General features: G+C 38.5%; 1 protein-coding gene across 1 annotated transcript in view; it reads right to left on the reverse strand.

Annotated features, from left to right (window-relative positions):
- LOC146005246 (annexin-B12-like) overlaps window positions 1–21,480 on the reverse strand; it is a 76,647-nt gene extending 55,167 nt beyond the window's left edge. The window contains exon 1 of the mRNA XM_083144336.1: window positions 21,354–21,480. Coding sequence (XP_083000462.1) covers window positions 21,354–21,383 — 30 coding nt within the window. The 5' untranslated portion in view covers window positions 21,384–21,480. The remainder of the gene's footprint in view (window positions 1–21,353) is intronic.
- Window positions 21,481–26,097: the final 4,617 nt, after the last annotated feature.

A 26,097-nucleotide genomic window follows, 5' to 3' on the forward strand; every position in this document is an offset into this window, starting at 1 on the left:
TCATTGGGTGCCAAATCAGGACTGTACGGTGGATGACCCATCAATTCGATTTTTTGACTGTTCATAAAGTCGGTTGTTAGACGAGATGTGTGACAGCTGGCATTGTCTTGATGAAGAATGATCCGACGGCGTTTGTTTGTTTTCCGTATTTGACCGAAGACCTGTGGCAAACAAATTGTTGTGTACCATTCAGAGTTGACCGTTCTACGTTCCTCTAAAGGCACAGTTGCCACATGACCAGTTTTCCCGAAAAAACAGGCGACCATTTGTTTCGATGTGCTTCGAGCGCGAACAACTTTTGTTGGATTGGGTTCATCTTGAAACACCCATACAGTCGACTGCTGTTTACGTTCCGGCTCATATGCATATATCCATGATTCGTCACCTGTTACAATCTTATATACGTCTTTTGAAGCACCACGATTTTATTTATTGAGCATTTGTTTGCACCAATTGACGCGAGCGTCTTTTTGAGTTTTTGTCAAATTGTGTGGGATCCAACGAGAACATACCTTTCTCACAGCTAAATGATCATGTAATATTTTATATATGCTGGTGGAACTAATGCCTATGGTTGCCTCAATCTCACAGTATGTCACATGACGATCTTGCAGTATTAGGTTTTGCACAGCATCAATGTTTTCTTGAACAACAATTGATTTTGGACGACCTTCGCGAATCTCGTCGGTGAGCGAATGGCGGCCACGATTAAATTCGTTATACCAGCGTTTCACAGTGGCAAAGGATGGGGCTTCATCGCCAAATGTGGAAGTAAGTTGATCGATGCACTCTTGTCTTGATAATCCACGTCGAAAATCGTAAAAGATCATCGCACGAAAATGTTCACGAGTTAATTCCATTTTATTGTTGTCGCGCAATCTCCAAGGCAACATAAACAACACAAATCAAGCTATTGACAAAACATTTGAAGTACGTTATGGTCAATAATGCCAGACGATTCCGTGCAAACGTCAAATCGCGCCTAACTTCAATCAGTGTTGCCAAGGCTCAAAATATAAATAGTGACCCTCGTAACTGTAAAATAAGGAGGCAAATCAGCACCAAAAAGTTTCAAAATAGGCACTTAAAAAACACTATAAAATAAAAAGGCACGAAAATAGGCAGTAAACATGTTATTAACTTTCTTAGCCAGTTTTACCCACAGTAACGAAGTATTTACGTCGCCTTTAAGTTACTTCTGGCTAATTACGAAAATAATGAAAGGGGGACTAACAAAATAGCAGATTACCTTATACAATGTACTGTAGATGGAACGGAAGTAGCAAAAGATAACGGGAATAAGCAATACATAATTACAACCGATACTCACATGTAGAGTGGGATGTATAAATATTACTAGGCAACTTGTCGCAGGCGTAAGCCCTTTGTTTTACAGTGGGAGGTTCAAAAATTGAAATAAATCGTTTGAAAAAGCGGTTGACAACGTGTGGAACAGTAAAATTCTATTTCTTAGAAACACATAGGACATAAGAGAACGATGAATTAAAAATAGAATGTTCAGTATAACGTTCGCATTCTTAGGTATTGCATATGGGAATGGAATGGACATTTCCATAGTGTAGTAGCTAACGTTTCTTGTCTGCAACCAAGAGGTCAAGAGTTCAATTTTCTATGAGGACACAGGGCAGTGGTTCTCAACGTATTTTCAATCGTAGGTACAGTGGGATCCATGAGTATTTCCGTGCAAGTTGTCCATCATCATGTTCGTTCACTTTATTTGACCCAATAAGAGCTTCAAGAATTAAAAGAAAACTCAAAACAAGCTGTTGACAACTTCTGCACCAGCAGACATAAAAATCCATCACTTCAAAACACACAGGATGTAAGAGAAAAAATAATGAAAATATTCATGGACAATTTGGCGAGCAATACTAGTAGATCCCACTGTACAATCCCTATAAGTGGAATATTGAGGATGAAACATCACCGACAGCAAACAACTTATAGGATTCTCTTTGTTCTCTCAAGAATACTGTAATCACCGCATTCAGAGTGCAATCAGTCTGAAAAAACTGGTAATTACTTTGAAGAGGATCGCGTGATATGACAGGCACTATTCATATGACTCGAGTTTCAAGACGGGGAAGACGGTATAATTTGTACGAATAAATTAGGTCATAAGTTCAAAGAACTACACTGCAAAATTACCTCCACCTCGACTAGTTTAACATGCTTTTTTTTTCAAATACACATTTGATTTTCACTATTCCATTGCATTTCATATACACCAGGGGGTGTAGGAGTATCAATTTCTAACAACACTCAAATGTCGACCTCCATGCAGATGTTCTTGCAGGTAAACGAGGCTCTGGCATATGGAAGACCCACAGCTATCAACTTTGGGCTTTGTAAATATTCCTACATACATTTTATCTAATCACAGCTTGTTCACTCGTCGCGATTTATCATACCGGGTGGCCAGAATTAAAGTTACCCAACTCAGAGCCCTCTGTAGCCTCTATGAGGCATCGTAGAACTCTGAAATTTGGTGAATCCACTATGGAGATCATGAGGAAGAGGATGGAGATAAAAAAAATAAAAGTTCAATTTTCCGCCACCAGGTTGAAATGTGGCGCCGTACTTCCATGATGGGTTGTAATAATGACGTAAACTGCTCCAATTGGTTATGGATTTTCCTTTACCTTGCAATCTTGCAATAAACGAGAGATTATTTTCTCGCAACTTCCAGCCACTAACAAATGTCTTTCTAATTAATAACTCAGCTAAATCATTTATGTTTTTCAATATTCATTATAACAGCTCCACATTTCTACCTGGTGGCGGAAAATTGAACTATTTTTATTTTATCGCCATCCTCTTCCCCATGATCTGCATAGTGGATTCACCAAATTTCAGAGTTCTACGATGCCTCAAACAGGCTACCCACTACAGAGGGCTCTGAGTTGGGTAACTTTATTTCTGGCCACCCGGTATATGTGGAAGAAAACAGATAAGAAAGGAAATTATGAGAAACAATTGTGTACAGTCAGCGACAATAAAAATTGGACACCTGCCATGCATATTTGTGTTGCCTAACTCTACCGCGTTGGCAGAACTTATCATTGAAAAAGTTTTATTAAAATCCTCTTATAGCCGTGGAGTTATGCAACACACATAACGCTATGCAGGGAAGCGAGTATTTCAGGATCTATGTGTCCCATTTGTATTGCCGGTGAGTGTACCTCCCCAAATCAGAAACGGCACTGCCCTGATTGATTTCAACCTGATTACGTTGTTTGTTTTACTTTACTTCATTGTTATGCCACCTTTTGCTAATCGCGAAGATGAGGATGACATCTGATAGGTGAAGGACGATCACAAACAGACATGGATAGGAAACAACACGAGCCCCATAGAAGATTATACTGGCTAGAGTTCAGACGCCAGAGCCTCGTTAGTCCGCAAAATGTAGTCCAGGGTGCTCTAGGTGTAAGAGAGGTTGGCATCTGGGCGTCTTAAAAAAAATCACCCTTACACCCCTGATGACGTTATGCATCTGCCAAAAGCTCTCTCTAAATTTGTTCTTGAGCACGTCCCTGCCTGATACCTGCGTGCATGTTAGTATTCTTCAGTGTGGTATTGTTTAACTCAAATGTATTTTAATATTAATTTCTAACCCTTCGCCTTACACGTCGTAGAGACAGCCTACTATAATGCTACTACTTGTTACTTTTCGCGCGATTAGGTTTGCAGGATTGGCAGATGTTTCCTTGTGGGTATGCAACCTCCCTTACTCTGGAACAAGGCTGGTTGCCTGTTCACAGTTATCTATCAATTTTAAGATATCACTTGAATTTTTAGGTCCGAATCAATCTAGACCACCCAATGAAACAATGAAGCCTGCAACGTCCCACCTACACAAAATTACCACACTCTAAACACTTCAATTAGGAGGACGGCAAAAGTCTACCCATAAATGCTAACTTCTTACCAGTCGTTGAACACAGATTCTAGATATCTCAGGGCTTGCTGGGTAAAACGTGAACAACAGCTTTATATCCAATATATATAAAGCCCCAATCCCACCACTCACTCACTCACTGACATAAATGTTCTCCATGAAGGAAGCCCCGAAGGCGAAAAACGCCCGATTACGACCCCCCATGAAATCGTCCCAAAAGGCCGAGAAAATTCAAAAATCTCTCAATCGGCCCTTCCTTAAGGGTGAAAATGCCCTTTTCTCACGTCCTTATCCAATATATATAAAGCCCCAATCCCACCACTCACTCACTCACTGACATAAATGTTCTCCATGAAGGAAGCCCCGAAGGCGAAAAACGCCCGATTACGACCCCCCATGAAATCGTCCCAAAAGGCCGAGAAAATTCAAAAATCTCTCAATCGGCCCTTCCTTAAGGGTGAAAATGCCCTTTTCTCACGTCCTTAGCAACCGTTGCCACGGACATTTTTTGCAGCACACATTGTTTCCTTCAATTCTGAATTGTGTAGCTAAATACATTATATTTCTCACAGATCACACAGATGAATCAACTCCTGGTTCAAAAAGGTGCCTCAAACAAGGGTGACATCTACATAGGGAGTTTCAGCCCAGACACAATTACTTACGTATATATTGGTAAACTCAATACGAAAATATCTACATCGTGGTTGTTTTAATTAAATGTTTAGAGGTATAATAACATACACTTACTTAGAGAGTTTGCGGTGCTTGTTGTTCACCATGGAAACGGATGTTGCTAGGGAACTTAAAGAAAGTTTATTTCCACCCTGAAAACTACTGTAAGTGAATTATGCTAGACTTTCCGTATTTCAAAATTCAAGCGTCAGAATTTATTACAGAGGCAAGGTAGGAATTTGAGGGAAATAAAGGAAGACAATAATTTTCCAATTACGTTTAAAAATGTGAAAATGACCAAAGACGTAAATATTGCTTTTCCAATTTAGTGTCGCTATTGAATTCGTTTATGCAAGACATCCAGCTAATAATCTTGAAACGGTTATTACTTACTCAGTTTATTATTAAGAAAATAGACAATAATGCTTTGAATATTTGTGGCTTATTAGAGCCCATACACACACAAAGTTACTATGAACTTATACACTTGTTCCCCTTCATCCAATACAACATACAGACATGTTACCCCATCTATAATATGATTACGCCCACAAAGTGGCCGAAAGTCACGCATGCGAGCGTACAAGACGTGGCCTTGGCCACGTCGAAAGTACGCGAGTATATATATATGTTTATTATAAACTTATCGTAAGAAAGTCTGTTAGCACACTAGTCTTTAACCTTATCACTTAAGTGCAATTACATTTACCATACACGTGCATTCACCACTTCTGGATTCAAAAGGGAGGAAGGGACCATTCAATTTATTCCTCGCAGTGAGGCGCCAGGGGGAGTATAGGGACCTAATTTTATTTGGGGCGCTGTACGCTGCTGACGTCACGGGCTCGCCTGTAAGAGAAAGTAGTATGTGCGCGGTGCCCCCAACCACAGCTAGGAACTGGCCGTAGCCAGCCGGCACCTCCGACAAGCGGTCGCTGGGTAAAGGATTTAAGGATGCCGCGACACCCCCGACGCTAGCTAGGAATCGGCAAGCCGACCGGTGTCTCCTGTACAAGGGCGGCAGGTTAGGAAGGAGGTCTAGGTGCTCCTAGACAAGCCGGGCAGGTAGAACCTGGCACCTAGACCGGGTAGTTAGGTTGCTGCTAGGCTCTTCTTCTTCTTCTTTCTTCCTCCTTCTGGGATGGCTGCTAGGCTTCTGGCTGGATGGCCGGTTTTTCCCAGGATGTTTGCCAGTTGACATCCGGGAGCCAACTGAGCTCCGGCCTCGCTGCGCTGGGTTTTATACTCGCGGTGGCGCATGGGTGGTGAACATTTTAACTACAAGTACGCGTTGCTAACTCATTTTTTTTACATATTGCAAACTTCGTACTGAGAAATATCAAGGTTTTGACATTGAGAAATCACTGATGGGAAAATCACTAGATGCACGTGACAATATAAACTAAAACTGTGTGCATTCAGACAATACAATTAATAATGAGCCTCGCAGGACTCTGCTATTCTAAACAACACGTTAAACAGTGTAAATGCCAATAATTGATAACATTAAAAAGAATACTCGTATAGCGACCACGCAGGATCTAATAACACTGGTCTACAAAAAAAATATTTGTGAATGTTACAAGAACAAAACAAGCTGTTTCTAGAAGTTGCTGAGCCCCTGAATGCAGATCTAATTTCAGAATTTCTCCATCGGGCTCAGATTTCCTGTAAAAATGTTTTTTTGTATTTTCCTACCTCAGCCTATGTTCTATATGTATTGGTCGAAAGGACTCGCTTTCACAAAAGTGCTACAAAACGTAAAAGGTAATAAATCCGTGTCAGTATACAAAGGAATGAAGTAAATGAGTAACATGAAAGTGTACAAACATATCTAAAAATGTTTCCTTCCCAATTTTCTACGAAACTTTTCCTCTGGAACATCTCTTCACAAAGGTCCAGCAGTAGTCGGACAGCATTGCGGCACTCCATTTACCTTGATACCGCTTTTTCATTAGAGCAATGTCTTGGTGAAACCATTCACCGTGTTCGTCACTAACGGCACCAAGGTTAGTTGGGAAGAAGTCTAGGTGATCATTCAAGAAATGTAATTTTAGAGACATGTTGCATCCCATACGTTGGTATGATCTAATTAGTCCATGTACAATATCGCGATACGCCTCTGCTTTATGGTTGCCTAAAAAGTTTTTACATACACTTGTAAAAGACAACCATGCCATTTTTTCAACATCTGTTAATTGTTGAATGAAATTCTCGTCATTCATCAATTCCCTTATTTCAGGCCCTACAAATATTCCTTCTTTAATTTTGGCATCGCTAATTCTTGGGAATTTCTGTTGCAAGTTTATGACACCACGTGAAGTTCTGTCCATGGCTTTCTCAAAGTTTTTAATTAGTCCCAATTTTATGTGCAGAGGAGGGAGATACACATTTTTGGGGTCAACAAGAGGAGTGTTCGCCACATTCTTCTGTCCAGGCACTGATTCACTGCGAAGAGGCCATTTTTCCCAGAATAGTGATTTTTTTCTGTCTCTGCTGTCCCACTCGCATAAGAAGCAGCAATGCTTTGTGTACCCAAGCTGCATGCCAAGCAGAATTGCAATTACCTTCAGATCTCCGCATATATTCCATTTGTACGTATTTCTCATATTGGATATTTGTCAGAAGCTGTTTCAAGTTCTCATACGTCTCCTTCATGTTAACAGCATGAGCAATTGGTACTGATGGGATTTTGTTTCCATTATGGAGAAGTACAGCTTTCATACTAACTTTGTTGGAATCGATGAAAAGACGCCAATCGTGTGACCTGTATTCATGGCCAAGACAATCCATAATGGATGAGATGTCATTACAAAGAAACCATGTCTCCTTCGTGGGAGAAATATTCTGAGAAAATAGTATGGCGGTCACGAAAAAAAAAAACACTTTCGTATCGCAAGCGAGGACATTCTAATCTTTCAGTCGCGAAGCTAAAGTTCAGACTGTTGCTTAGACAAATTTAAATCCTGCGTAAGATCGTTCAGATCCGCTTGTGACAATAAGTGTGGCTCCATTGATGAACCAGACACTTTAAATGTTGGGTCAGCAGTTTCTTCACCTCTTGCACTTTCTTCCCCGTGTTGGTCACGACAATCATCTTCACTCAGTCACATTCTCAGGAGGCTTTGGTACCGGCAATTCTTCATTGTGACATACAGGTCTCGTGGCTGATAGTAAATTTGGGTACTGCAGTGTTCCTCGTTTTCGACGTGATTTCAGCTATTTTGGTCAGGCATAAATAACAGTCTGTTGTGTGATCTGATAGTTTCCTCCAAAGCATGGGAACAGCAAACGACATGTGACGTGATCCTTTTAACCAACTTGTCAGAAGTGTAACACAGGTCAAACAGCATATGTAGGGGCCGATGTTTTGTCTTGGTCCCCAACTTTACACCCAAAATAAAGTTCGTAGCACTTCTTTATAAGAGGGGTAATTCGTCGCTTTTGTGACGTAAATGTAAACTCTCCACATATATAACAAAACGAATTGTGGCTATTTACGATGCATTTTCTTAAACACTAACACTACACACGACTTCTGAAACTTTGAATCACAACCTAATCAAAGGCAGTCACTTCCCACTCGGTCAGAACTCACAATGCTGAGACGCACGTGACAACAAGCAACACTACGATTCTACGTGTTCGGACATGACTCATCGACAGTGTTGTCATGACTCTCTCTTATTCACGATTTGGTTTGTTGCAATTGGAGGAAGGTCCCTGGCCTTAGGAACGTGCTGGTCATTCTATGGTCATATAATGACTGTTATTCAACAATATCTGTAGAGTAAATATAGGTTAAACCACAGCCCAATAGGCAGAATTTTCATGAATTGCATTAGGTACAGGTTAGTGTGTAACAAGAAAACTGAGCCCGATAGGAAAAAACTGATTTCATTTTCGAATTCAGCACCATCGACTTACCTTAGAATACCATTCACATTCCTTGTAACAAATTTCATGTTGACCAGTGTAATGAGTGAAGCTAGTAAACGTAGAGGTGGAACCGTTAACGTTTTCAGAATACATTTAAACTAAAAGCGTACGCCTCGCAGGGACATTCCGCTTAACTCTTTCATCCGATTAAAAAGAATATAGCGACCACGCAATGTCTAATAATAATTAAATGGCGACCAAGCAGGGTCGTTACAAGCCACTTGTGATGGGGGTACTTCCTCTAGAATTATGAAAATTAATATAATCTGTATAAGTGGCCGTATGGTTTAAGGCATCACGCTTTGGGCTCCGGCTACGGGACTCGCGCAGGTTCGAGTCTCCTGGGGGGAAGCGTAACAACTTTTCTCCTGAGATTTAGGCCTGTGTATGGGGCCGCTGGCCACCCACCATCGTGAGGAAATTGGGGAGCTCCGAATGAGTAGCGTAACCCGGTCACGGAGACCTACAACAACGACTGGGGGTTCGTCGTGCTGACCACATGCTATCCCGTAACTGGTTGGATGACCTCCCAGGTGGGAGTCAGGCCGACAGTCGGTAGGTACGCACTGGCCCTCACGGGCTGTTGCACTACGGGTTAGTACATAATATATATGCCCGAAAACTTCTATATTTCTAAAATCAACATTTCAAAAATTATTTTATGAACAAACTATGTCCTCTTAGTTTCTTTCAATACAGTTAGTTTGTATATTTTTTCCTGACGAATAAGAATCTCAGTTATGAGCCAGGATGATAATGTTTAGTTAAGGTGCCTGAACCCAATATGGCCTATTTGCTGTTTGCAAGTAGTTACAAGGTTAATTCAACAGATGGCGTTAGTGTGTCATTTAGACTGTCCGAATGACGTGATTGAACCTGTTGGCTGTACCTATAGTACAGTAACTTCAGGACAAAGAAGCAAAAAAATGAACTTCGTGATTGTGGTCTACGTGATCTAATATTGCATATGGAAGTTATTACTTACTGCATCTTTCAAGTGATAGGTGTTTATATCTTTAATCCATATTATGATAGCTCATATTTGTACTTTACAACAATGTACTTAGTTTAGACTTTAATCTATTGTCTTGTTTATAACGAAGGAAGAAAGAACACTATGCAAGGTACACTCAATATGGCCTATATAGGAATATATCGTGAAGGACATTCGTTACTCTTATATTCACGTGGAGTGTCTGGGAGTCACTAAGGATGATGAAGGACCTTTCATTTGCCCAGACTGTGATGTATAATTCATGATCTCTGCTGACAAATTATGACACGTCTGTAAACGATTGTGTAATCTCATTATGTCGTTATGTAAATAAAACGTAATTGTATGAATATACTTATCTACCTATAAAAATGACATTGTGGTACTTTATTTACAATTTCTGTTGCACTTTTTTTATGCGAAAGAACAAAATATATTACTAGGCCATATTGGGTTACTTTATAACAAAATCTTCACTCTACCCATGTTATTATTTGGAACTGACTCCAATTTCCAGTAAACGTCCAGAAATGCTCTCTCTTTTGAATCTTGCGATTAGTTTTACCTTTATGACTTTGTACACTATTAGAAAAAATTGCAAACCTTATGTAGGCCATATTCGGTTCAGGTTCCTTAAGTTTTATCTAGCTTCCTTCTAACGATATGTAATTTCCAGTGTTTGTTATTGAGTCAGAATTCGCATCATCGTCAACCTTTAACAATTCCTTGCTATTCGCAGCATAAATGTTATACCTACCTTTACTGTTCGTCTTTGCTTCGTACATAAGTATGTTTCCATCGGCTGATTCTAACTTCCCGTACACAAGGCTTGAATTTGATTACCTAGTATTCTCATTCTCATTTCTCATGCGCCCGGTCGGTGGCATGGGTGACCTTTCTGACTCTCCCTTCATCAATTGAATCTTATCACAGTTCATCTTCATCGTCGCGCTTACCCAAAAGTGGAAGAGAAGCGGCGTAAGAAAACGAAATTTTGGATAATCCCCTTCCTACTTGGAAGCAGATGATTGACAAGATGAAAGGCACCGACAAAGTGAAAGCTGCATCCAAACTTTTCCAAGGCGTGGAACTAACTGGCAAAGGTTGTGTGGAAATAAAATAAATAATTCATTTTCAATTCCTGCTCGCCACTTGTGGGGTACGAAAGGTGGACGTCTATAAAATCAGCTTTAGCACAGTCATGTGGGTCTACGCGTAAACAACTATTGTCTACATTCTACGTGTAGACAATGTAATCTACGTAATCAACGTAGACAACATGGCGTTCGGCGTTCTCCGAGCAAGGCACGCGCATCGTTCTAGAAGCAGCAACCAGCATCAGCAGGTGGACATAGAGAGCGTGAAGTATTCCACTGTCCTGAAATAAGTATTTTAAGTATTTATTTACGTTCAGCCAATTTACTACGTATTAATTGAACTACAAAATAAACTTGTCGCGACATACCCAAAAATTGCGATATCCGTGGAATGACAAGATTTGTTTTACTTCTATTGCCACCATTTCAGACGTGGAAAAATCTGCTTTAAAGACTCATGCACTTTCCTTTGCAGTAATAAAACAAAAACTATCTTTAGCCTTCCCTTTTGTCAGTGTAAAAAATAATGTCAGTTTTTACTATGACTGTCGTTTGTTTTTCTTCCGGTAGTCCCTTTTCGTCTTTTTCGATAACTTTGATTACGTCGGATGGTCTTAAGTTTGTTATAGGCCCAGATTATCGATATGTTTGAAGAAAAAATACATTCTCTTTCAACGACCACTGGGATTTCCTTCTTCCCTGTATTGTCTACAGTAGACTATGTAAACTATAAGCCAATGTAATCTTCGTGTTGATAACGCATGTAGACGTAAACTTAAAGTCTACGGCACATTCCTGCTTTAGCATCATGCTGGGCTGTTTTCGGGCCAGATGAATGCGGAGTTCTTGGGAAAGACGGGTGAAGGTGGCTGTGGTGTTCATTTTGTTTTACCTACCTTCCCTTCTGTGTAACTCTTTTATGTGACTGTTGGCATCGACCGATACCGTGGCAACTTTTTTTACTGCAAACGACAGAGAATAAGGGAAAGTAGGGCATAAAGAAAACCAATAAGATGAGCGTTATGTTCGCTTTCCTTCCTCTTCTGTCACCACAAACGACAAGAATAAATAGTGTTTACATGAAATTAAAGAAGAGACAGAATCCACCGCTGCAACACTTTAAAAAGTCTCGAAACATTTCACAAAGTTCTTTCTTTGCTTCCTCTGGGTCTACAGAGAAGTTCACATTAAAAGATTATCAAATGTCACAAAACATTTTAAAGTGTTATTATGCTACATTAGAATAATTTGTGAGTTACTTAATGTCATTAAAGGAATGTGATGCGATGAGTTAGTATGACTCTGTAACTAGCTTTGGTTTAAAACTGGAATTATACAAGGATCGGTACCGGTATAGAAAGCAATCGGTAGGGACGGAGTCGAAATCCCGGGGGGGACGGGGGGAAATTCCCCCACCAACGGTCTTGTCCTAAAATCTCCCCCACCCAACTTTTCTAGGGGGAGAGATTTTGTTCTAACAAAAACAGATAAACAATTACATGCCAGTGACTCTGTTGCTCTCAGCTGCACTGTGATTGCACACCAGTTCCTGGCTTGACTCTACTGTAGTTTTGAAGTCGAATATACTTTACGAGAAGAATATCGAAAACACACCACCCAAAAAACTAACAACAAGGAGCCTCATCTCTAAGATCACTGAACCCAGGAATCCCCAGAACACAGAAATTAGTCCGACATATTAGCATTTAGATGTGAATTTTAAGTAGGGAACTATTATATTTTTAATGTCTTTTTATTTTTGTCACTCCCCCAGTCACGCAAATCATTGTTCATAGCATTAGTAGTATATTAAAATCTAAAATTTGCAATCGATTTTTGAATGATGGACAGTCGATATAATACGTATATTGTATTTTTTATAATATAATGCAATTATTTAAAATTGACATATTTAATGACATCACATATGTCTGTCTGCTCCTTCCCCTCACCAATCTGCAGTGATTTCTCACCCTGGTTAGGGGTGTCGGTATCGGAAAATGATGGTAAGGACTCAGCCCTATAGTATGTATACATGTCAGCAAGTGGGCGTTTCTTCGTTTCTAACTATTGGGACATTTTCAGAAAGTTTAGTGAAGTTTGTGTCAAGTCGACTTTAAGCTCAAAAAGGGTAATTGCGGCCAAAATAACAATTGCTAGGGCGCCGCTTTGTCATGTAAAGGCTACTGTTCCCAACTTGGAAATCGTACATCCAGCCAACAGGAGGACTTGTTTGTGCGTAATTTACGAAAGTAAACATTGAAGCTGTTACGAAACCAAAGAGTTTTGCTTCACTTCCACTGTCACAACACACGTTAACCTTCGTATTTGTGAGTTCCGTTAGCGCCTTGCACGTCACCTGAGGACAAAGCCTCGTGGAATTGATTAGCTGCCGTAAGGGAATTCCATTCACTCCAACATCGATTTTCCCAACATTAGCTTCGTTGAGGTGAAGTGCTTTCTGCAGCACTGGTCGACGCGTCGCAAAAGACCACAAGGAACTCCTTCAACTGTTTGCAAACAAGTCAAGTCTATAAAAATCGTTAAGCTGTTCCGTACAAGAAGCACACAATTTAGGGTTTCCAGACGTCCTCTTTTAACCGGACATGTCCTCTTTTTCGGGCGGTTCTTTTAGAAAATGGGGAAATATCCTCTACTTCAACTTCAAGATTCGTAACAAAGTTTTATCTTTTAAAATAATTGTTAATGTTGTTCTCGTGTTCAAGTTAAGGTTAACAATTACAATTGTGAAAATAATGGTATGCAACATAAAAGTTCAGTCTAATTTTGTGTTATTTTTTAAAAATAATAATTACTGAAATACCGACTGTTTAAATAAAGTGTGACGTAATATTACATATATAAACTTCAATTTCAAATTATACAATAGATGTTGACGTGACACACTGCATTAATATTTTCGTAATCTGTAATATCGTAACAGGTTTCCCTGATTAGAGAAAAGTAGCAAGCCAAAAGCAATAACCTTCTTCGTCGGCCGTTACTCTCTGAAGCATTCAAAGAATGCTAAGTCAGTATCAAATCTATCTTCCTGGTTGATTGAAAGTAAGTTGCTGATGAACGGGAATTAGGGAGCAATAACCAGGTGGTGGAAGAAAGGATAAGTTAGAGTGTAACGGGCGACTTGGGGTCTTTTACTTTGGGAACGAGGAACGAGAAAGATCGGGGAGCTTGAGCGAGCCTGCATAGAGCACTTCTAGGAGTGTTCTCCGACGTTTCTTCATCATCGAATAGACAGGTAATAAATAAATATCCTTCTCTAACCATGTTGATCTAAACTGGAAGATATAAACCCAAATTCTTAGTGTCGTGCCATTTCAAGTGTGAAAAGTAACCTCTCGCCTATTACCATCAAGTTATCTGCCAAAGGGCGAGTGCTCACCAGTGAGGATGAATGAATGACAAATCTACATCACCCAAGCATAATGCTTAAGGTTCTTGGTTCGATCCCACGTACTCAGAGTACGTTACGATATAAGAGTTTAGTTGTATATATTCTCTTGCTATACTATTAAGAGAGCTGTCGAGTAGTATAACACTTCTATAAAATATTTTCTGAAATCTAAAAATGTCCTCTTTTTTTAGTTTTTCATCTGGTAACCCTAACATAATTTAGCAACTTTCCAAATTTTCTGTCGATTTATTCATATCTAAGAAATGTAGATAATAAGTACACACATATATCATTTTTTTTTCAGAAAAAAAACACCAATGTGATGTATCATCCCTCTATCAGGATTTTCCTCAGATATGAAACCAAACTTGAAAAAAATCTTGCCAACTTTTAATTGGGTTTCAAGTCTCAAGAAGATCCTGATAGAGTGTTGAAACATCACGTTGTTAAGTTGTTTTTTTTTTTACTGACTGCCTTGGTCAACATATGTGGTGGGTTTTTTATGTCAAAAGGATATTTGCCCTCAAGACAACACATATCCAACAAATGTTGTTGCTATTCACGGAAACAAGGCTTAATCGTGTTAATTGTTTTTTCGTTATTCACACAGGAGGAGATACGAGATACCCTCTCAACAAATTATTAATTTAAATCAGTGATTACCAAGAAAGCAAGGTGAAATTCAGCACATGCGTTGGTTTTCCTCTTTTGAAACAATTAAATCACACACAAAGTTAGACGGAACCTTTAATTTAGGAAGGCATACCTCATAATACTAGCAAATTTATAGATATATTATAATTATTGAGATACAGAACGTGACTATTCGATTATTTTTTAAAAAATATAAAGATTAAAATGCTTTTTCTTTTGGTTGGTTACGATGACATTGATTGCAAATTATCTAATGTAACAGATCACATTACTCTCGATTCGAAAAAGCATTCCGATCAGTGTGTTTGATAGTCATACATGCAACTTGTACTAACGGAGGGCACTTGAGAAACGTTCAGAAGATCATAGAACAGGGGTTTCCAAACTTTTTCGTTTCACGGCACCCTTAGTGTTTTAAGACATTTCCACGGCGCCCAAGTCAGAATGTAGACCTATCCAACACTTGCAACGCTCAGTTAGTCTGGATAGGTTGCTTGCCTGAAGTTTTGGAAACCACTGTCATAGAATAATGACACAACAGTATGGTATATTTTGTACTGAAATTCACTTTATACAGAAACTGGCCACGGTACAACCTCACAAATTCTACAGACACCAAGATTTTCGCGTTCGTTGCCTTCTAATGATTAGAACTCGAACGATAGGTTTCTGAACTATTAGGTTACCGTAAAATTTTCAATATTCTACCGTTAAAATTTAACGGTCTGCTTGTTAATTTATAAAAAGGGGCACACATGTTTTGATTTAAATTTGAATATTTTATCATACATAAAGATAATGATTACAAATTACAATTGTGTGCACCATAAACTTATTTCTAAAAACTGAATAATTAAAATTACATTAATTAGGGCAAGCATATAATGGCCAGCAATAGTTTAGACACGGTCATGGTAATATTTTTATCGGTAATTGTATGACAGCGAAAATTGACGGTCAATGCACCAGCCAATGTTTTACAGTGTGATTACAAGACCGATCTTACTTTTATGTTTGAAAATCAATGAAGCCTAAATGGAACTTGGTCTTCGTTTAACTCTATTAAGCTACGGGCCTCCCAGATGGAGCAGTGGTAACGTAGTCGTAGGAGTCCCGGGTTCGATACTCGGTGCCGATGGTTGCACATAGTGGTTCGGATATCACTTTGAACAGCAGATCCAGTCCCAATTATATTTTCAGTGCATAAAGTGGACTTCAAACTCAAAATCCTAAACTCTATTAAGCTGCTCAACGAATATATTACATCAACTAAAAATAGGCTTCTAATCCAATATATATATATAGCCCCAATCCCACCACTCACTCACTGACTGACTGACTCACTGGCATAAATGTTTTCCATGAAGGAAGCCACGGAGGCGAAAAATGCCCGATTACGACCCCCCATGAAATCGTCCCAAAAGGCCGAGAAAATTTAAAAAAAAAATGCTCTATCGACCCTTCTTTAAGGGTGAAAATGCCTTTTTTTTAACATCCTTAGCAACCGTTGCCACGGACATTTTTTGCAGCACACGTTGTTTCCTTCAATTCTTAATTGTCGAGATACATGTACATTATATTTCTCACAGATCTACAACACACAGATGAATCAACTCCTGGCTTTGAAAAGGTGGCTCAAACAAGGGTGACATAATAAGTTCTAGCCCAGATACAATTACGTATATATTGGTAAACTCAATGCTAAAATATTATGTACATCGTGGTTGTTTTAACTAAATGTTTAGAGGTATAATAACAAACAATTATTTAGAGAGTTTTCCGTACTTGTTGTTCACCATGAAAACGGACGTTTCTAGGGAACTTAAAGAAAGTTTATTTTCACCCCAAAAACTACTGTAAGTGAATTATACTAGACATTTCGTATTTCAAAATACGAGCGTCAGAATTTATTACAGAGGCAAGGTAGGAATCTGGGCGGAATGACCGAAAACAGTTATTATCCAATTATGTTCAAAAATGTGAAAATGACAAAAGACGTAAATATTGCATTTTCAATTTAGTGTCGCTATTGAATTCGTATATGCAAAACATCCAACTAATTATCTTGAAACGGTTATTTCTTACTCAGTATTATTAAGAAATTAGACAATACTCTTTTGAATATTTGTACGTTATTAGAGTCCATACACACATAAAGTAACTTTCGAAACTTTTCAAATTAGCGAACTTACACTCTTGTTCCCCTTCATCCAATACAACATGCAGACATTTTACCCCATCTATAATATGATTACGCACACAACGTGGCCGACGATCACGGATGCGAGTGCACAAGACGTGGCCAAAGGCCACGTCGAAAGTACGCGAGTCCAATATATATAAAGCCCCAATCCCACCACTGACTGACTGACTGACTGACTCACTGACATAAATGTTCTCCATGAAGGAAGCCCCGCAGGCGAAAAATGCCCGATTACGACCCCCCATGAAATTGATCCAAAAGGCCGAGAAAATTTGCCCTTTTTTAAGGGTGAAAATGCCCTTTTTCACATCCTTAGCAACCGTTTCCACGGGCATTTCTTTTGCACACATTATTTAATTCATGTCTTCATTGTCAAGCTACATTATATTTCTCACACATCACACACAGATGAATGAACTCCTGGTTTTAAAAAGGTGCCTCAAACAAGGATGACATCTACATAAGAAGAAGATTCAGTCTAATTGCGTATATATTGTCCTACTCAATGCGAGAATATCTACATCGTGCTTGTTTTAACTAAATGTTTAGGGGTATAATAACAAGCAATTCTTTAGAGCTTGCCGTGCTTGTTGTTGTCCATGGAAACGGACGTTGCTACGGAACTTAAAGAAAGTTTATTTTCACCCCGAAAACTACTGTAAGGGAATTTTGCTAGACTTTTCGAATTTCAAAACATGAGAATTTATTACAAAGGAGAGGTAGGAATTTGAAGGGAATGACGGAAAACAATTATTTTTCAATTACGTTTACAAATGTGAAAATGACAAAAGACGTAAATATTGTTTTTCAATTAATGTCGTTATTGAATTCATTTATACAAGAAATCTAACTAACTACCTTGAAACGGTTATTGCTTACTCACTTTATTATTAAGAAATACCATATTAGAGTCCGTACACACACAAAGTTAAGTTCAAAACTTTCCAAATAAGCGAACCACGTCGGCGAGCGCACGTAATGACTAAGATCATTGAGGAACCCCATCTATAACGTGATTGCATCCACAACCTGGCCGAAGGTCATGCATGCGAGCGTACAAGACGTGGCCCATGGCCACGTCGAAAGTACGCGAGTCCAATTGTATATATATATATATATATATATATATATATATATATAGCCCCAATCCCACCACTGACTGACTCACTGACATAAATGTTCTCCATGAAGGAAGCCCCGGAGCCAAAAAAATTGCCCGATTACGACCCCCCCCCCCTCCCCATGAAATTGTCCAAAAAGGCCGAGAAAATTCAAAAATCGCTCAATTGGCCTTTTTTTTAAGGGTGAGAATGCCCTTTTTTCACGTCTTTAGCAACCCGTTGTCACGGCTAATTTTTTCACAAATTGTTTGATTCGCGTTTTCATTGTCAAGCTACATTATATTTCTCACATATCAACAACACACAGATGAATCAACTCCTGGTTAGAAAAGGTGCCTCAAACAAGACTAACATCTACATAAGGAGTTACAGTCCAGATATAATTACGTATATATTGGTAAACTCAATGCGAAAATATTTACATCGTGGTTGTGTTACTTAAATTTTTAGAGGTATAATAACAAACAATTATTTAGAGAGTTTTCCGTACTTGTTGTTCACCATGAAAACGGACGTTTCTAGGGAACTTAAAGAAAGTTTATTTTCACCCCAAAAATACTGTAAGTGAATTATACTACACTTTTCGTATTTCAAAATACAAAGGTCAGAATTTATTAAAGAGGCAAGGTAGGAATTTGAGGGGAGTGACTGAAAACAGTTATTATCCAATTACGTTCAAAAATGTGAAAATGACAAAAGACGTAAATATTGCATTTTCAATTTAATGTCGCTATTGAATTCGTATATGCAAAACATCCAACAAATTATCTCGAAACGGTTATTACTTACTCAGTTTATTATTAAGAAATTAGACAATGCTATTTTGAATATTTGTACGTTATTAGAACCCATACACACATAAAGTTAATTTCTAAACTTTTTAAATTAGCGGGAAAGGGGAAACTTGTTCCCCTTCATCCAATACAACATGCAGACATTTTACCCCATCTATAATATGATTACGCCCACAATGTGGCCGACGATCACGCATGCGAGCGTACAAGACTTCAGCAGAGGCCACGTAGAAAGTACCCGAATCAATATTTTATATGACTGCCGCCCCTGAGATTTCTGGAAACAGTTAATGTAATTCGAATGGTGAAATTGCAGCGATATTGTGCAACAAAAATATTGTTTTCTGTGACTTACAGGCCGTAAGTTACAGCAACAATTGTTATTATTATTATTATTATTATCATATTAATTACAGTACAATTCGGTACGTGAAAACATGGATCAGAGTTACCGTGAAGAACAGTAGATTATGTGGTCCCTGTGCTTTACGAAAAAGTACAAAAACCAAAGAACTGTTCATCAACAAATTGGTTGATGTTTATGGAAATAAAGAAAGGTGAATCCAATTTCTATCCAAATAGTAGACTCGAGTCTGAACTTGTATACAACGCTAAAGAATTTTAAATTCAATCTGGATTTTATGATTTGTAAAGTAGTAGTAGTAACTAATAATAATAATAACAACAGTAATAATAACAATAACAATAATAATAAACGTTTATAAGACTCTGCCCCCCCCCCTGACTCTGACTCTGCCCTTGACTACAGCGCTATTTTTCTCTTCACACGTGGCGATTACGAGAGGAACAGAGTACAAAAAACATGGTAAACTAGTTAAACTTAGTTTTAATTGCCGTGATTGGGATTGCGTGAAAGATTAAGATATCGAATTGACAACTACTTTTTAGGGAGGGAGTGGTTAACATTTTTAAGTATCGCCTGCTGTTTGGGTTCAAGATATTAAATTAATGAATGACATGAATGATTATGGAATTTGACTATAACATTTCATTCATTTAGCGACTCACCTACAAACTGCAGATTCTGGGATCAAATAAATTAAATCATGAATGATTGGTTGGTTTCATTATCATCATTCATCCTCAGCATGGTAGTATGCTTTTTTATACAAACTTGCCACGCAAGTAACAAATTAGGAAAATAACAATGATTGTTTAGTTTGCACGGAGATCCATTATTGATTCAAAGATTGATATTTATAATATATGAATGTGTCATCACACAAAGGTTAATAACACCTAAAATACACCGGAGGTGAAATCCTTCACTGACACTGACGATATTGTCAAGTATTGTTATACTTCTCCGTGAATTTCAAAATAAACTCTTCTTCGGGAAGAAGATCTTAATGTCAAATTTGTCGAGCTGCTGCAAAATTTAGGTCCTTATAGGAACTTCAGCACAAATTGTAACCGAATGAGAAATGTAAAATTATGTATACTATGTAATAATGATGTATAAGAAATGACAAAAAACGCAAGCATGTATAAATGAAAAAAAAATTAACTTTATAAAAATAGTAATGAAATAAAATCTACTGTCATGTTTTGAAATATTTTACTTGCAAATGCACTAAACTAGACTAAACGCATTTAGCTCTGCCTTGATAGCTGTTGTGGTTCTTCAGGATACATTAATTGACAATAGATACTACGGTTGCAGAATACCTTCCGAATACTGTAAGTACTTATTGACGTCATTCAGGGTTCGATTCCAAATGCAAGGTCTGGACCAGTTCAGTGGCGTGGCGTGACTTTTTCAAAAGTGTTACCGGGCATCAGACGTTATCATCTCCACCCTACCCCGCCCCCCCCAAAAACATGTCTTTGATCTAGATTTTTGTTCTTTCTTTCTTTCTTTTTTTTCCAATCCGCTCAATGATTTAGCCACAATCACTCCTAGAAAGAACTACCACTCATGAGAGAGTTACCGCGAAAATCCAGTGAATAGTAGTCGAGCCTTGTCAACCATCTCTGTTTCGTTGCAAAAAAGTGGAAAGATGAAGAAGAACCACACATTTCTTGGGTCAGTTTGCCGTTTGTACGGTGAGCAGACGACAGAATTTCCCTCCTCTAGCGGTGGAAGGGAAGTCCAGATGTACGTACTACTGTTGCCAACTTAATGTTTTGGAACAAGGTTTGTCCAAATCACGAATCGCATCAATCTGCAATATATACTTGACTGTAACGCTGTCGGTTAACGTATTTAACAATGTTGTTATTTTATTGAAAACCTTTTTTAATTTCTTTACTTTTTTCTGTTACCTGCGGTAACACTGGTTACATGCACGCCAAGCCTCTTGTCTGGACAAACATTCCAGTGGTTTATATTCTACTTAAAACTTTAGGTCCAGTCATGATTAGTCTTTGCGAATATAAAGCGGCCGTGCATTTTCAAAAGATGCCAAGCGACGATTGTAGAATTACAGGTTTTCGTCCATTACCCACAATTAAGAACTAATAAATACACAACAGAGTTTACATAATTGTTAAGATTTAAAAGAACAACTTCACTCACCCGTGTACGTTGAACGTGGTACCTTGACATGGCCGTGGATGCTACTGAACAAAATATCAAGACATTCCTTTGCCGTGTAAAGAAAAAAAAGTTCTACGAACGCTAGTCCCATCTACCGCTAGAATCCTTAAACCACGGACCGAAGCAGAACGATCGTGCGGTGTGATAATCTGGATGGACAATTGCGAGCATGCGCGGAAAGACAACCAATCGTAGGCGACTCCTAACTGCGCCCCCTTTGAGATATTGAATATTTACTAGAAAGTGAAGCACTTTTGTTTTTCATTCCAAGCCATATTGTCTAGTGCATAGGCAATTAACGAAATGGACTTGTGTTTCTGGTATATTGCATAATCAATTGCCTCGTTTTATCCTACATGGCATTTAGACAAAGAATGTTGGTATATTATTTGTTTGGATATTAGCTTTGTGACCTCACTGCTCAAAATTTGCATTTGTTTATGGTTATTTGTAGTCATTCTTCAACACAGTGGCGGCGATTATGGAGGTTGTGGGGGACAGTCTCCCCCCTATTTTTGCCACTTTTACCCCCCCCCCCATAATGCTAAATCTTTTGTATCAAGGGAAAGTAAACTGTCCTTGCTCCCAATTTTGATACTTTGTCCCCCTCCCAATTTTTTGGAACCCAATCGCCGCCACTATTTCTACACTTCTCCAAATGTTGCCTGACCACCCTCAAAGATTTCTAAGTCCAAAAATCGTTAATTTGGCAACATAGCTCTTGAGTACCAGCAGAGAGTAGCCAAATGTACTACAGGCTCCTCTACTAGGCGACAAACACTGTGGTGAAAGATTTAGATTATTGTTTATAGCATGAAGTCAGAAACTATATTCGCCCAACATATTAATAGAGAACAAGACGGAAAACTTAAATATTAGAGAATACTTGCGATTCGGAATGTTAAAATTTGAATCAGAGTAACTGTTGTAAGGTTGAAACACTGCACCCGCTCGTGGTCCACCTGGAGGAAATCGCTCTCGATGTTTGAACACAAAAGGACATAATTACGAATAGTTTATGCAAATAAAATATAAAAATGCCTTGCAAAGTACAGTGCAATGAGCGAAAATTAATACTTCTCGCAATTTGCAGCGAAAATGTGTTCGTCACATAGAAAGTGGAAGCTTGAGCAGTCATCAACACGTTTCAAGGCATTTGTTGCAAATGATGTTTTAGAGTATTGGTAAAGTACTCGTGTTACAAATATATTCTTTCCCTAGGAAGTAAGAGTCGCGGGTTCAAATCCGAAACTCTGCAAAATTTGATTCCTTTATTGTGTAAGTATGGCATTCAGATACGTTTAGTAATTAGGTTTAATAATTTTGTTTCAGAATGTTTCCAAAAGAATAATTCGGTGTGTAATTCGACGAATGTCCCAGCAACTCAATGCATTAGTTTTTTCTTCCTGGCAGTAAGGTATACAATTCAGAGGTGAGATTTATTTCAAAGCACTAACTTTCCATCAATTTTCGGCCTGTGTATAGGGCCGGTGGCAACCCACCATCGTGAGGAAATTGGGGAGCTACGAGTGAGTAGCGTAACCCGGTCTCGGAAATCTCGTACAACGGCTGGGGGTTCGACGTGCTGACCCCACGTCACCCCATTACCGGTTGAAGATCTCCACACCTGTAGGTAGGATTGTGGGAGGGAGAATGGCAGCCGGGAGATAGGCCAAGGCCCTTTGAGGGCTGTCGAGCCATGGGTTATTACTATTAATTTTCCATCAATCTAGGCACGCTACATGATTAATTCACTCTAAGTAATTCTTTTTATTATTCTTTGAAAAGCAACAGAAACATTCATCGATTTGGATGGAAAAATGCCTAAATTGTTGTCGCATTCCAACAGAAAGTATTTGGTCAAACATGAAATGTGCTGACTAGGGGCCGGTAGTTGATGAAGAAAAAATTATCTTCCTTTCTGAGCCTTCAAAACAATGCTAAACCTGATATCAGTACGTTTCCCTTCAGCTAAATCCAGAAAACATTATTTTCTTGCGTTTGTCCGACCTTTTTTGCCTTTTAGGCCATTTTCAGTATATTAAATTGTTACATTTTTCTTAATTTTAATGCTTATTTTTCTCCTGCCTTGTTTTTCGTGAATTTTAAATGCATTTGCTAGCAAACCTTATAGATTTAAATTTCCTGACATGGTCCTTTTAGCAAGTTTTCCATTAAAAGAATATGATCAATGGAAAAGCACAACTATTATTGTCAAGTGAAATATTTGGCAATGCATTAAATAATTATTTGTGGTAAATTTATTTTTCCTGCAGCAAACTTAAAATGCTATATGTGAAGCCTACTTTGAGATTCCCTTGCTAGCCTCTGTTATTGCTTTAATCTGTGTTTTTACAATAAAATTAGTCACAATGTTAAAGAAGATATCATCTTATGTACGCCAAACACAACTGTACTGCAGTCTACTGTATCGTGAAAGATTCATTCTCAAAGGAGGTGAATGAGTTATACAAAAAAGTTGCAGTGCATTTTATGTAACCTTGAAGTTAAAATAAAGAAAACTAAATTGGCACTTAACTGCTTTTATCCCTTTGATTCAGTAGTTAGTAGTTTAACGTACCAAACAGTGGGTTTCATCGAATTATTCAACGACTCTCTTTTAATATATTAAAAGAGTCCAGCTTCCATTTTCAGTGCGAAATGTATTTTATGCCTTTTTTAAAAATAATTTTAAGGTTATTCTACAGGCCATCAATTTCCGAGCCCTAGCAATAACTAAGCTATGCTTCCTATCTGGCTTCTACACCTGTCACGTGGTATCTGATTTTCTGCTTCAATTTAGATAGCTGTCTGAAGTTTGGGGTTTCCAACTCTTGGAAGAAATCAACGTTATTTCCATGAATCTGAAGAAATATTTCGTGAAACGTTATCCACCTTCTGAAAAAGTTTCTGCTGTGGCTGGGAATCGATATTATGATCCCTGTCATGCAACTCGAGCATGTTACCACTACACCACAGAAACCACTTGTACAGTCACGGACACTTCGGGGTTGTAACGATCCTATTGAAGAAGCATTGAAGCAAGCCCTCGATGTCTGACCACCAAGCGCTTTGTGAGTAGACAACCCAACCAACATTGCAATTCTGCGGCTTGTATACCTGTCACGGGTATACATCACTGTAAATTGAGCAGTGATGTCAAAGAGAAATGCGAGAAGAAGTTTGTCGGAAGTAATGTCTCGTGTTCTCGACATGGAAGTCCACGTCACGTTCCTTTATTTAATGTTGTTTGGGAACGAACCTGACGGACTGGGTTTATATTTTCACTCCTTGCATTACAGTAAGTTCTATATTTTACAATTATATTACCACCCACAGGTGGGAATGCAGGCGGACACACAGTCATAGTGGCAAAAACAGAACTATGCTTGGCAACGCTGCTTCGGAAGAGCGATGCGATCCCTTTAGCTTTTACTTCGCAAATGAGTTTGTTGACAACCAACCCATCGGACCTCACACCCCCGAAAATAATAGACATCAAGATCAACCGCCAGTTGGAGTTGCGATCAGTATAATTTCTCGGCAATGCGAAGAAATTATGCAGAGTTGACAGGAGTGGCAGTTGTGTTGTGTTCCTGTGATAAAATAACGTAATTATTTCAACGTGATTTTATTTATCTCAATTCCTCATAATCTATAAATGGGAGTAAAACATTTTCGGTTAGAAATCGCTTATTTACGAGTTACGATTATTCAGAATTTCTGAAAATTCAAGAACATAATATATTTTCGAAAGTGTCATTCGTTTAAGATGTAAACGCGAACCTAATTTACTGAAATAACAGACGTGATACACCTTGGGTTTACACATTTACTTTGGATGCAATAATAATAATTATAATACGGTGGAGGCACATTGTGGTTCGGATTACAATTTAAACTATAGGTCCTGTCCCGATTAGCCTTACTGTGCATAAAGTGAAATTAAAACACCAAATCAACCAATCAATAATAATAATAATATACCAATGTTATCTTCATATGGCCTCCCCCATGGCGGAGTGGTAGCGTCATCGCCTTGTAATCAAGGGGTCCCGGGTTCGATACCCGGTGGAGGCACAAGTGGTTCGGATCCCACTTTAAGCTGTAGGTCCAGTCCCGATTAGCCTTACTGTGCATAAAGTGGACTTAAAAACACCAACTCAACCCAACTTATCTTCATATGCATTTATTATTGTTGTTGATATTAGTAGTAGTAGTATTCGTCCCTATTAATTTGTGTTTGCTGTTCCGGCTATTGACTGAAATAACTTTAGACACTCCCAATATTTCTACTACTACTGCTATTAAAATATAACTTTAGACACTCCCAATATTTCTACTACTACTGCTATTAAAATATGTCAATGGCCTGACTACCCCTACAAGAATTTATTTCGACGTCTATGACTATGTACTACACATATGTATTCTTCCGATCGAGAAAATGCATTGTAGTTTTTGAATACCCATTAGTGCAAAGGCACGACATATGCCTAACGTGCACAATGATTGTAATCATACGCATAGCAATAAGACATATCTGACCACAGACAAAAAACCATGCGACTTACGTTCATTTACCCGTCAACAAGCCTGTGTAGCGGAAACCGAAGAAATCGTAAGTTGCCGGTCACTTTTGGAAAGTGCCTGCTTTTGTTCTTTCATTTCTCCTTTAACTTGTCACCTGTAAGCAACCTGTATTTTATGTACGTATTCTTCT

This window comes from Lepisma saccharinum, chromosome 23 (genome assembly GCF_977018435.1).
Source record: "Lepisma saccharinum chromosome 23, izLepSacc3.1, whole genome shotgun sequence".
Taxonomy (NCBI): domain Eukaryota; kingdom Metazoa; phylum Arthropoda; class Insecta; order Zygentoma; family Lepismatidae; genus Lepisma; species Lepisma saccharinum.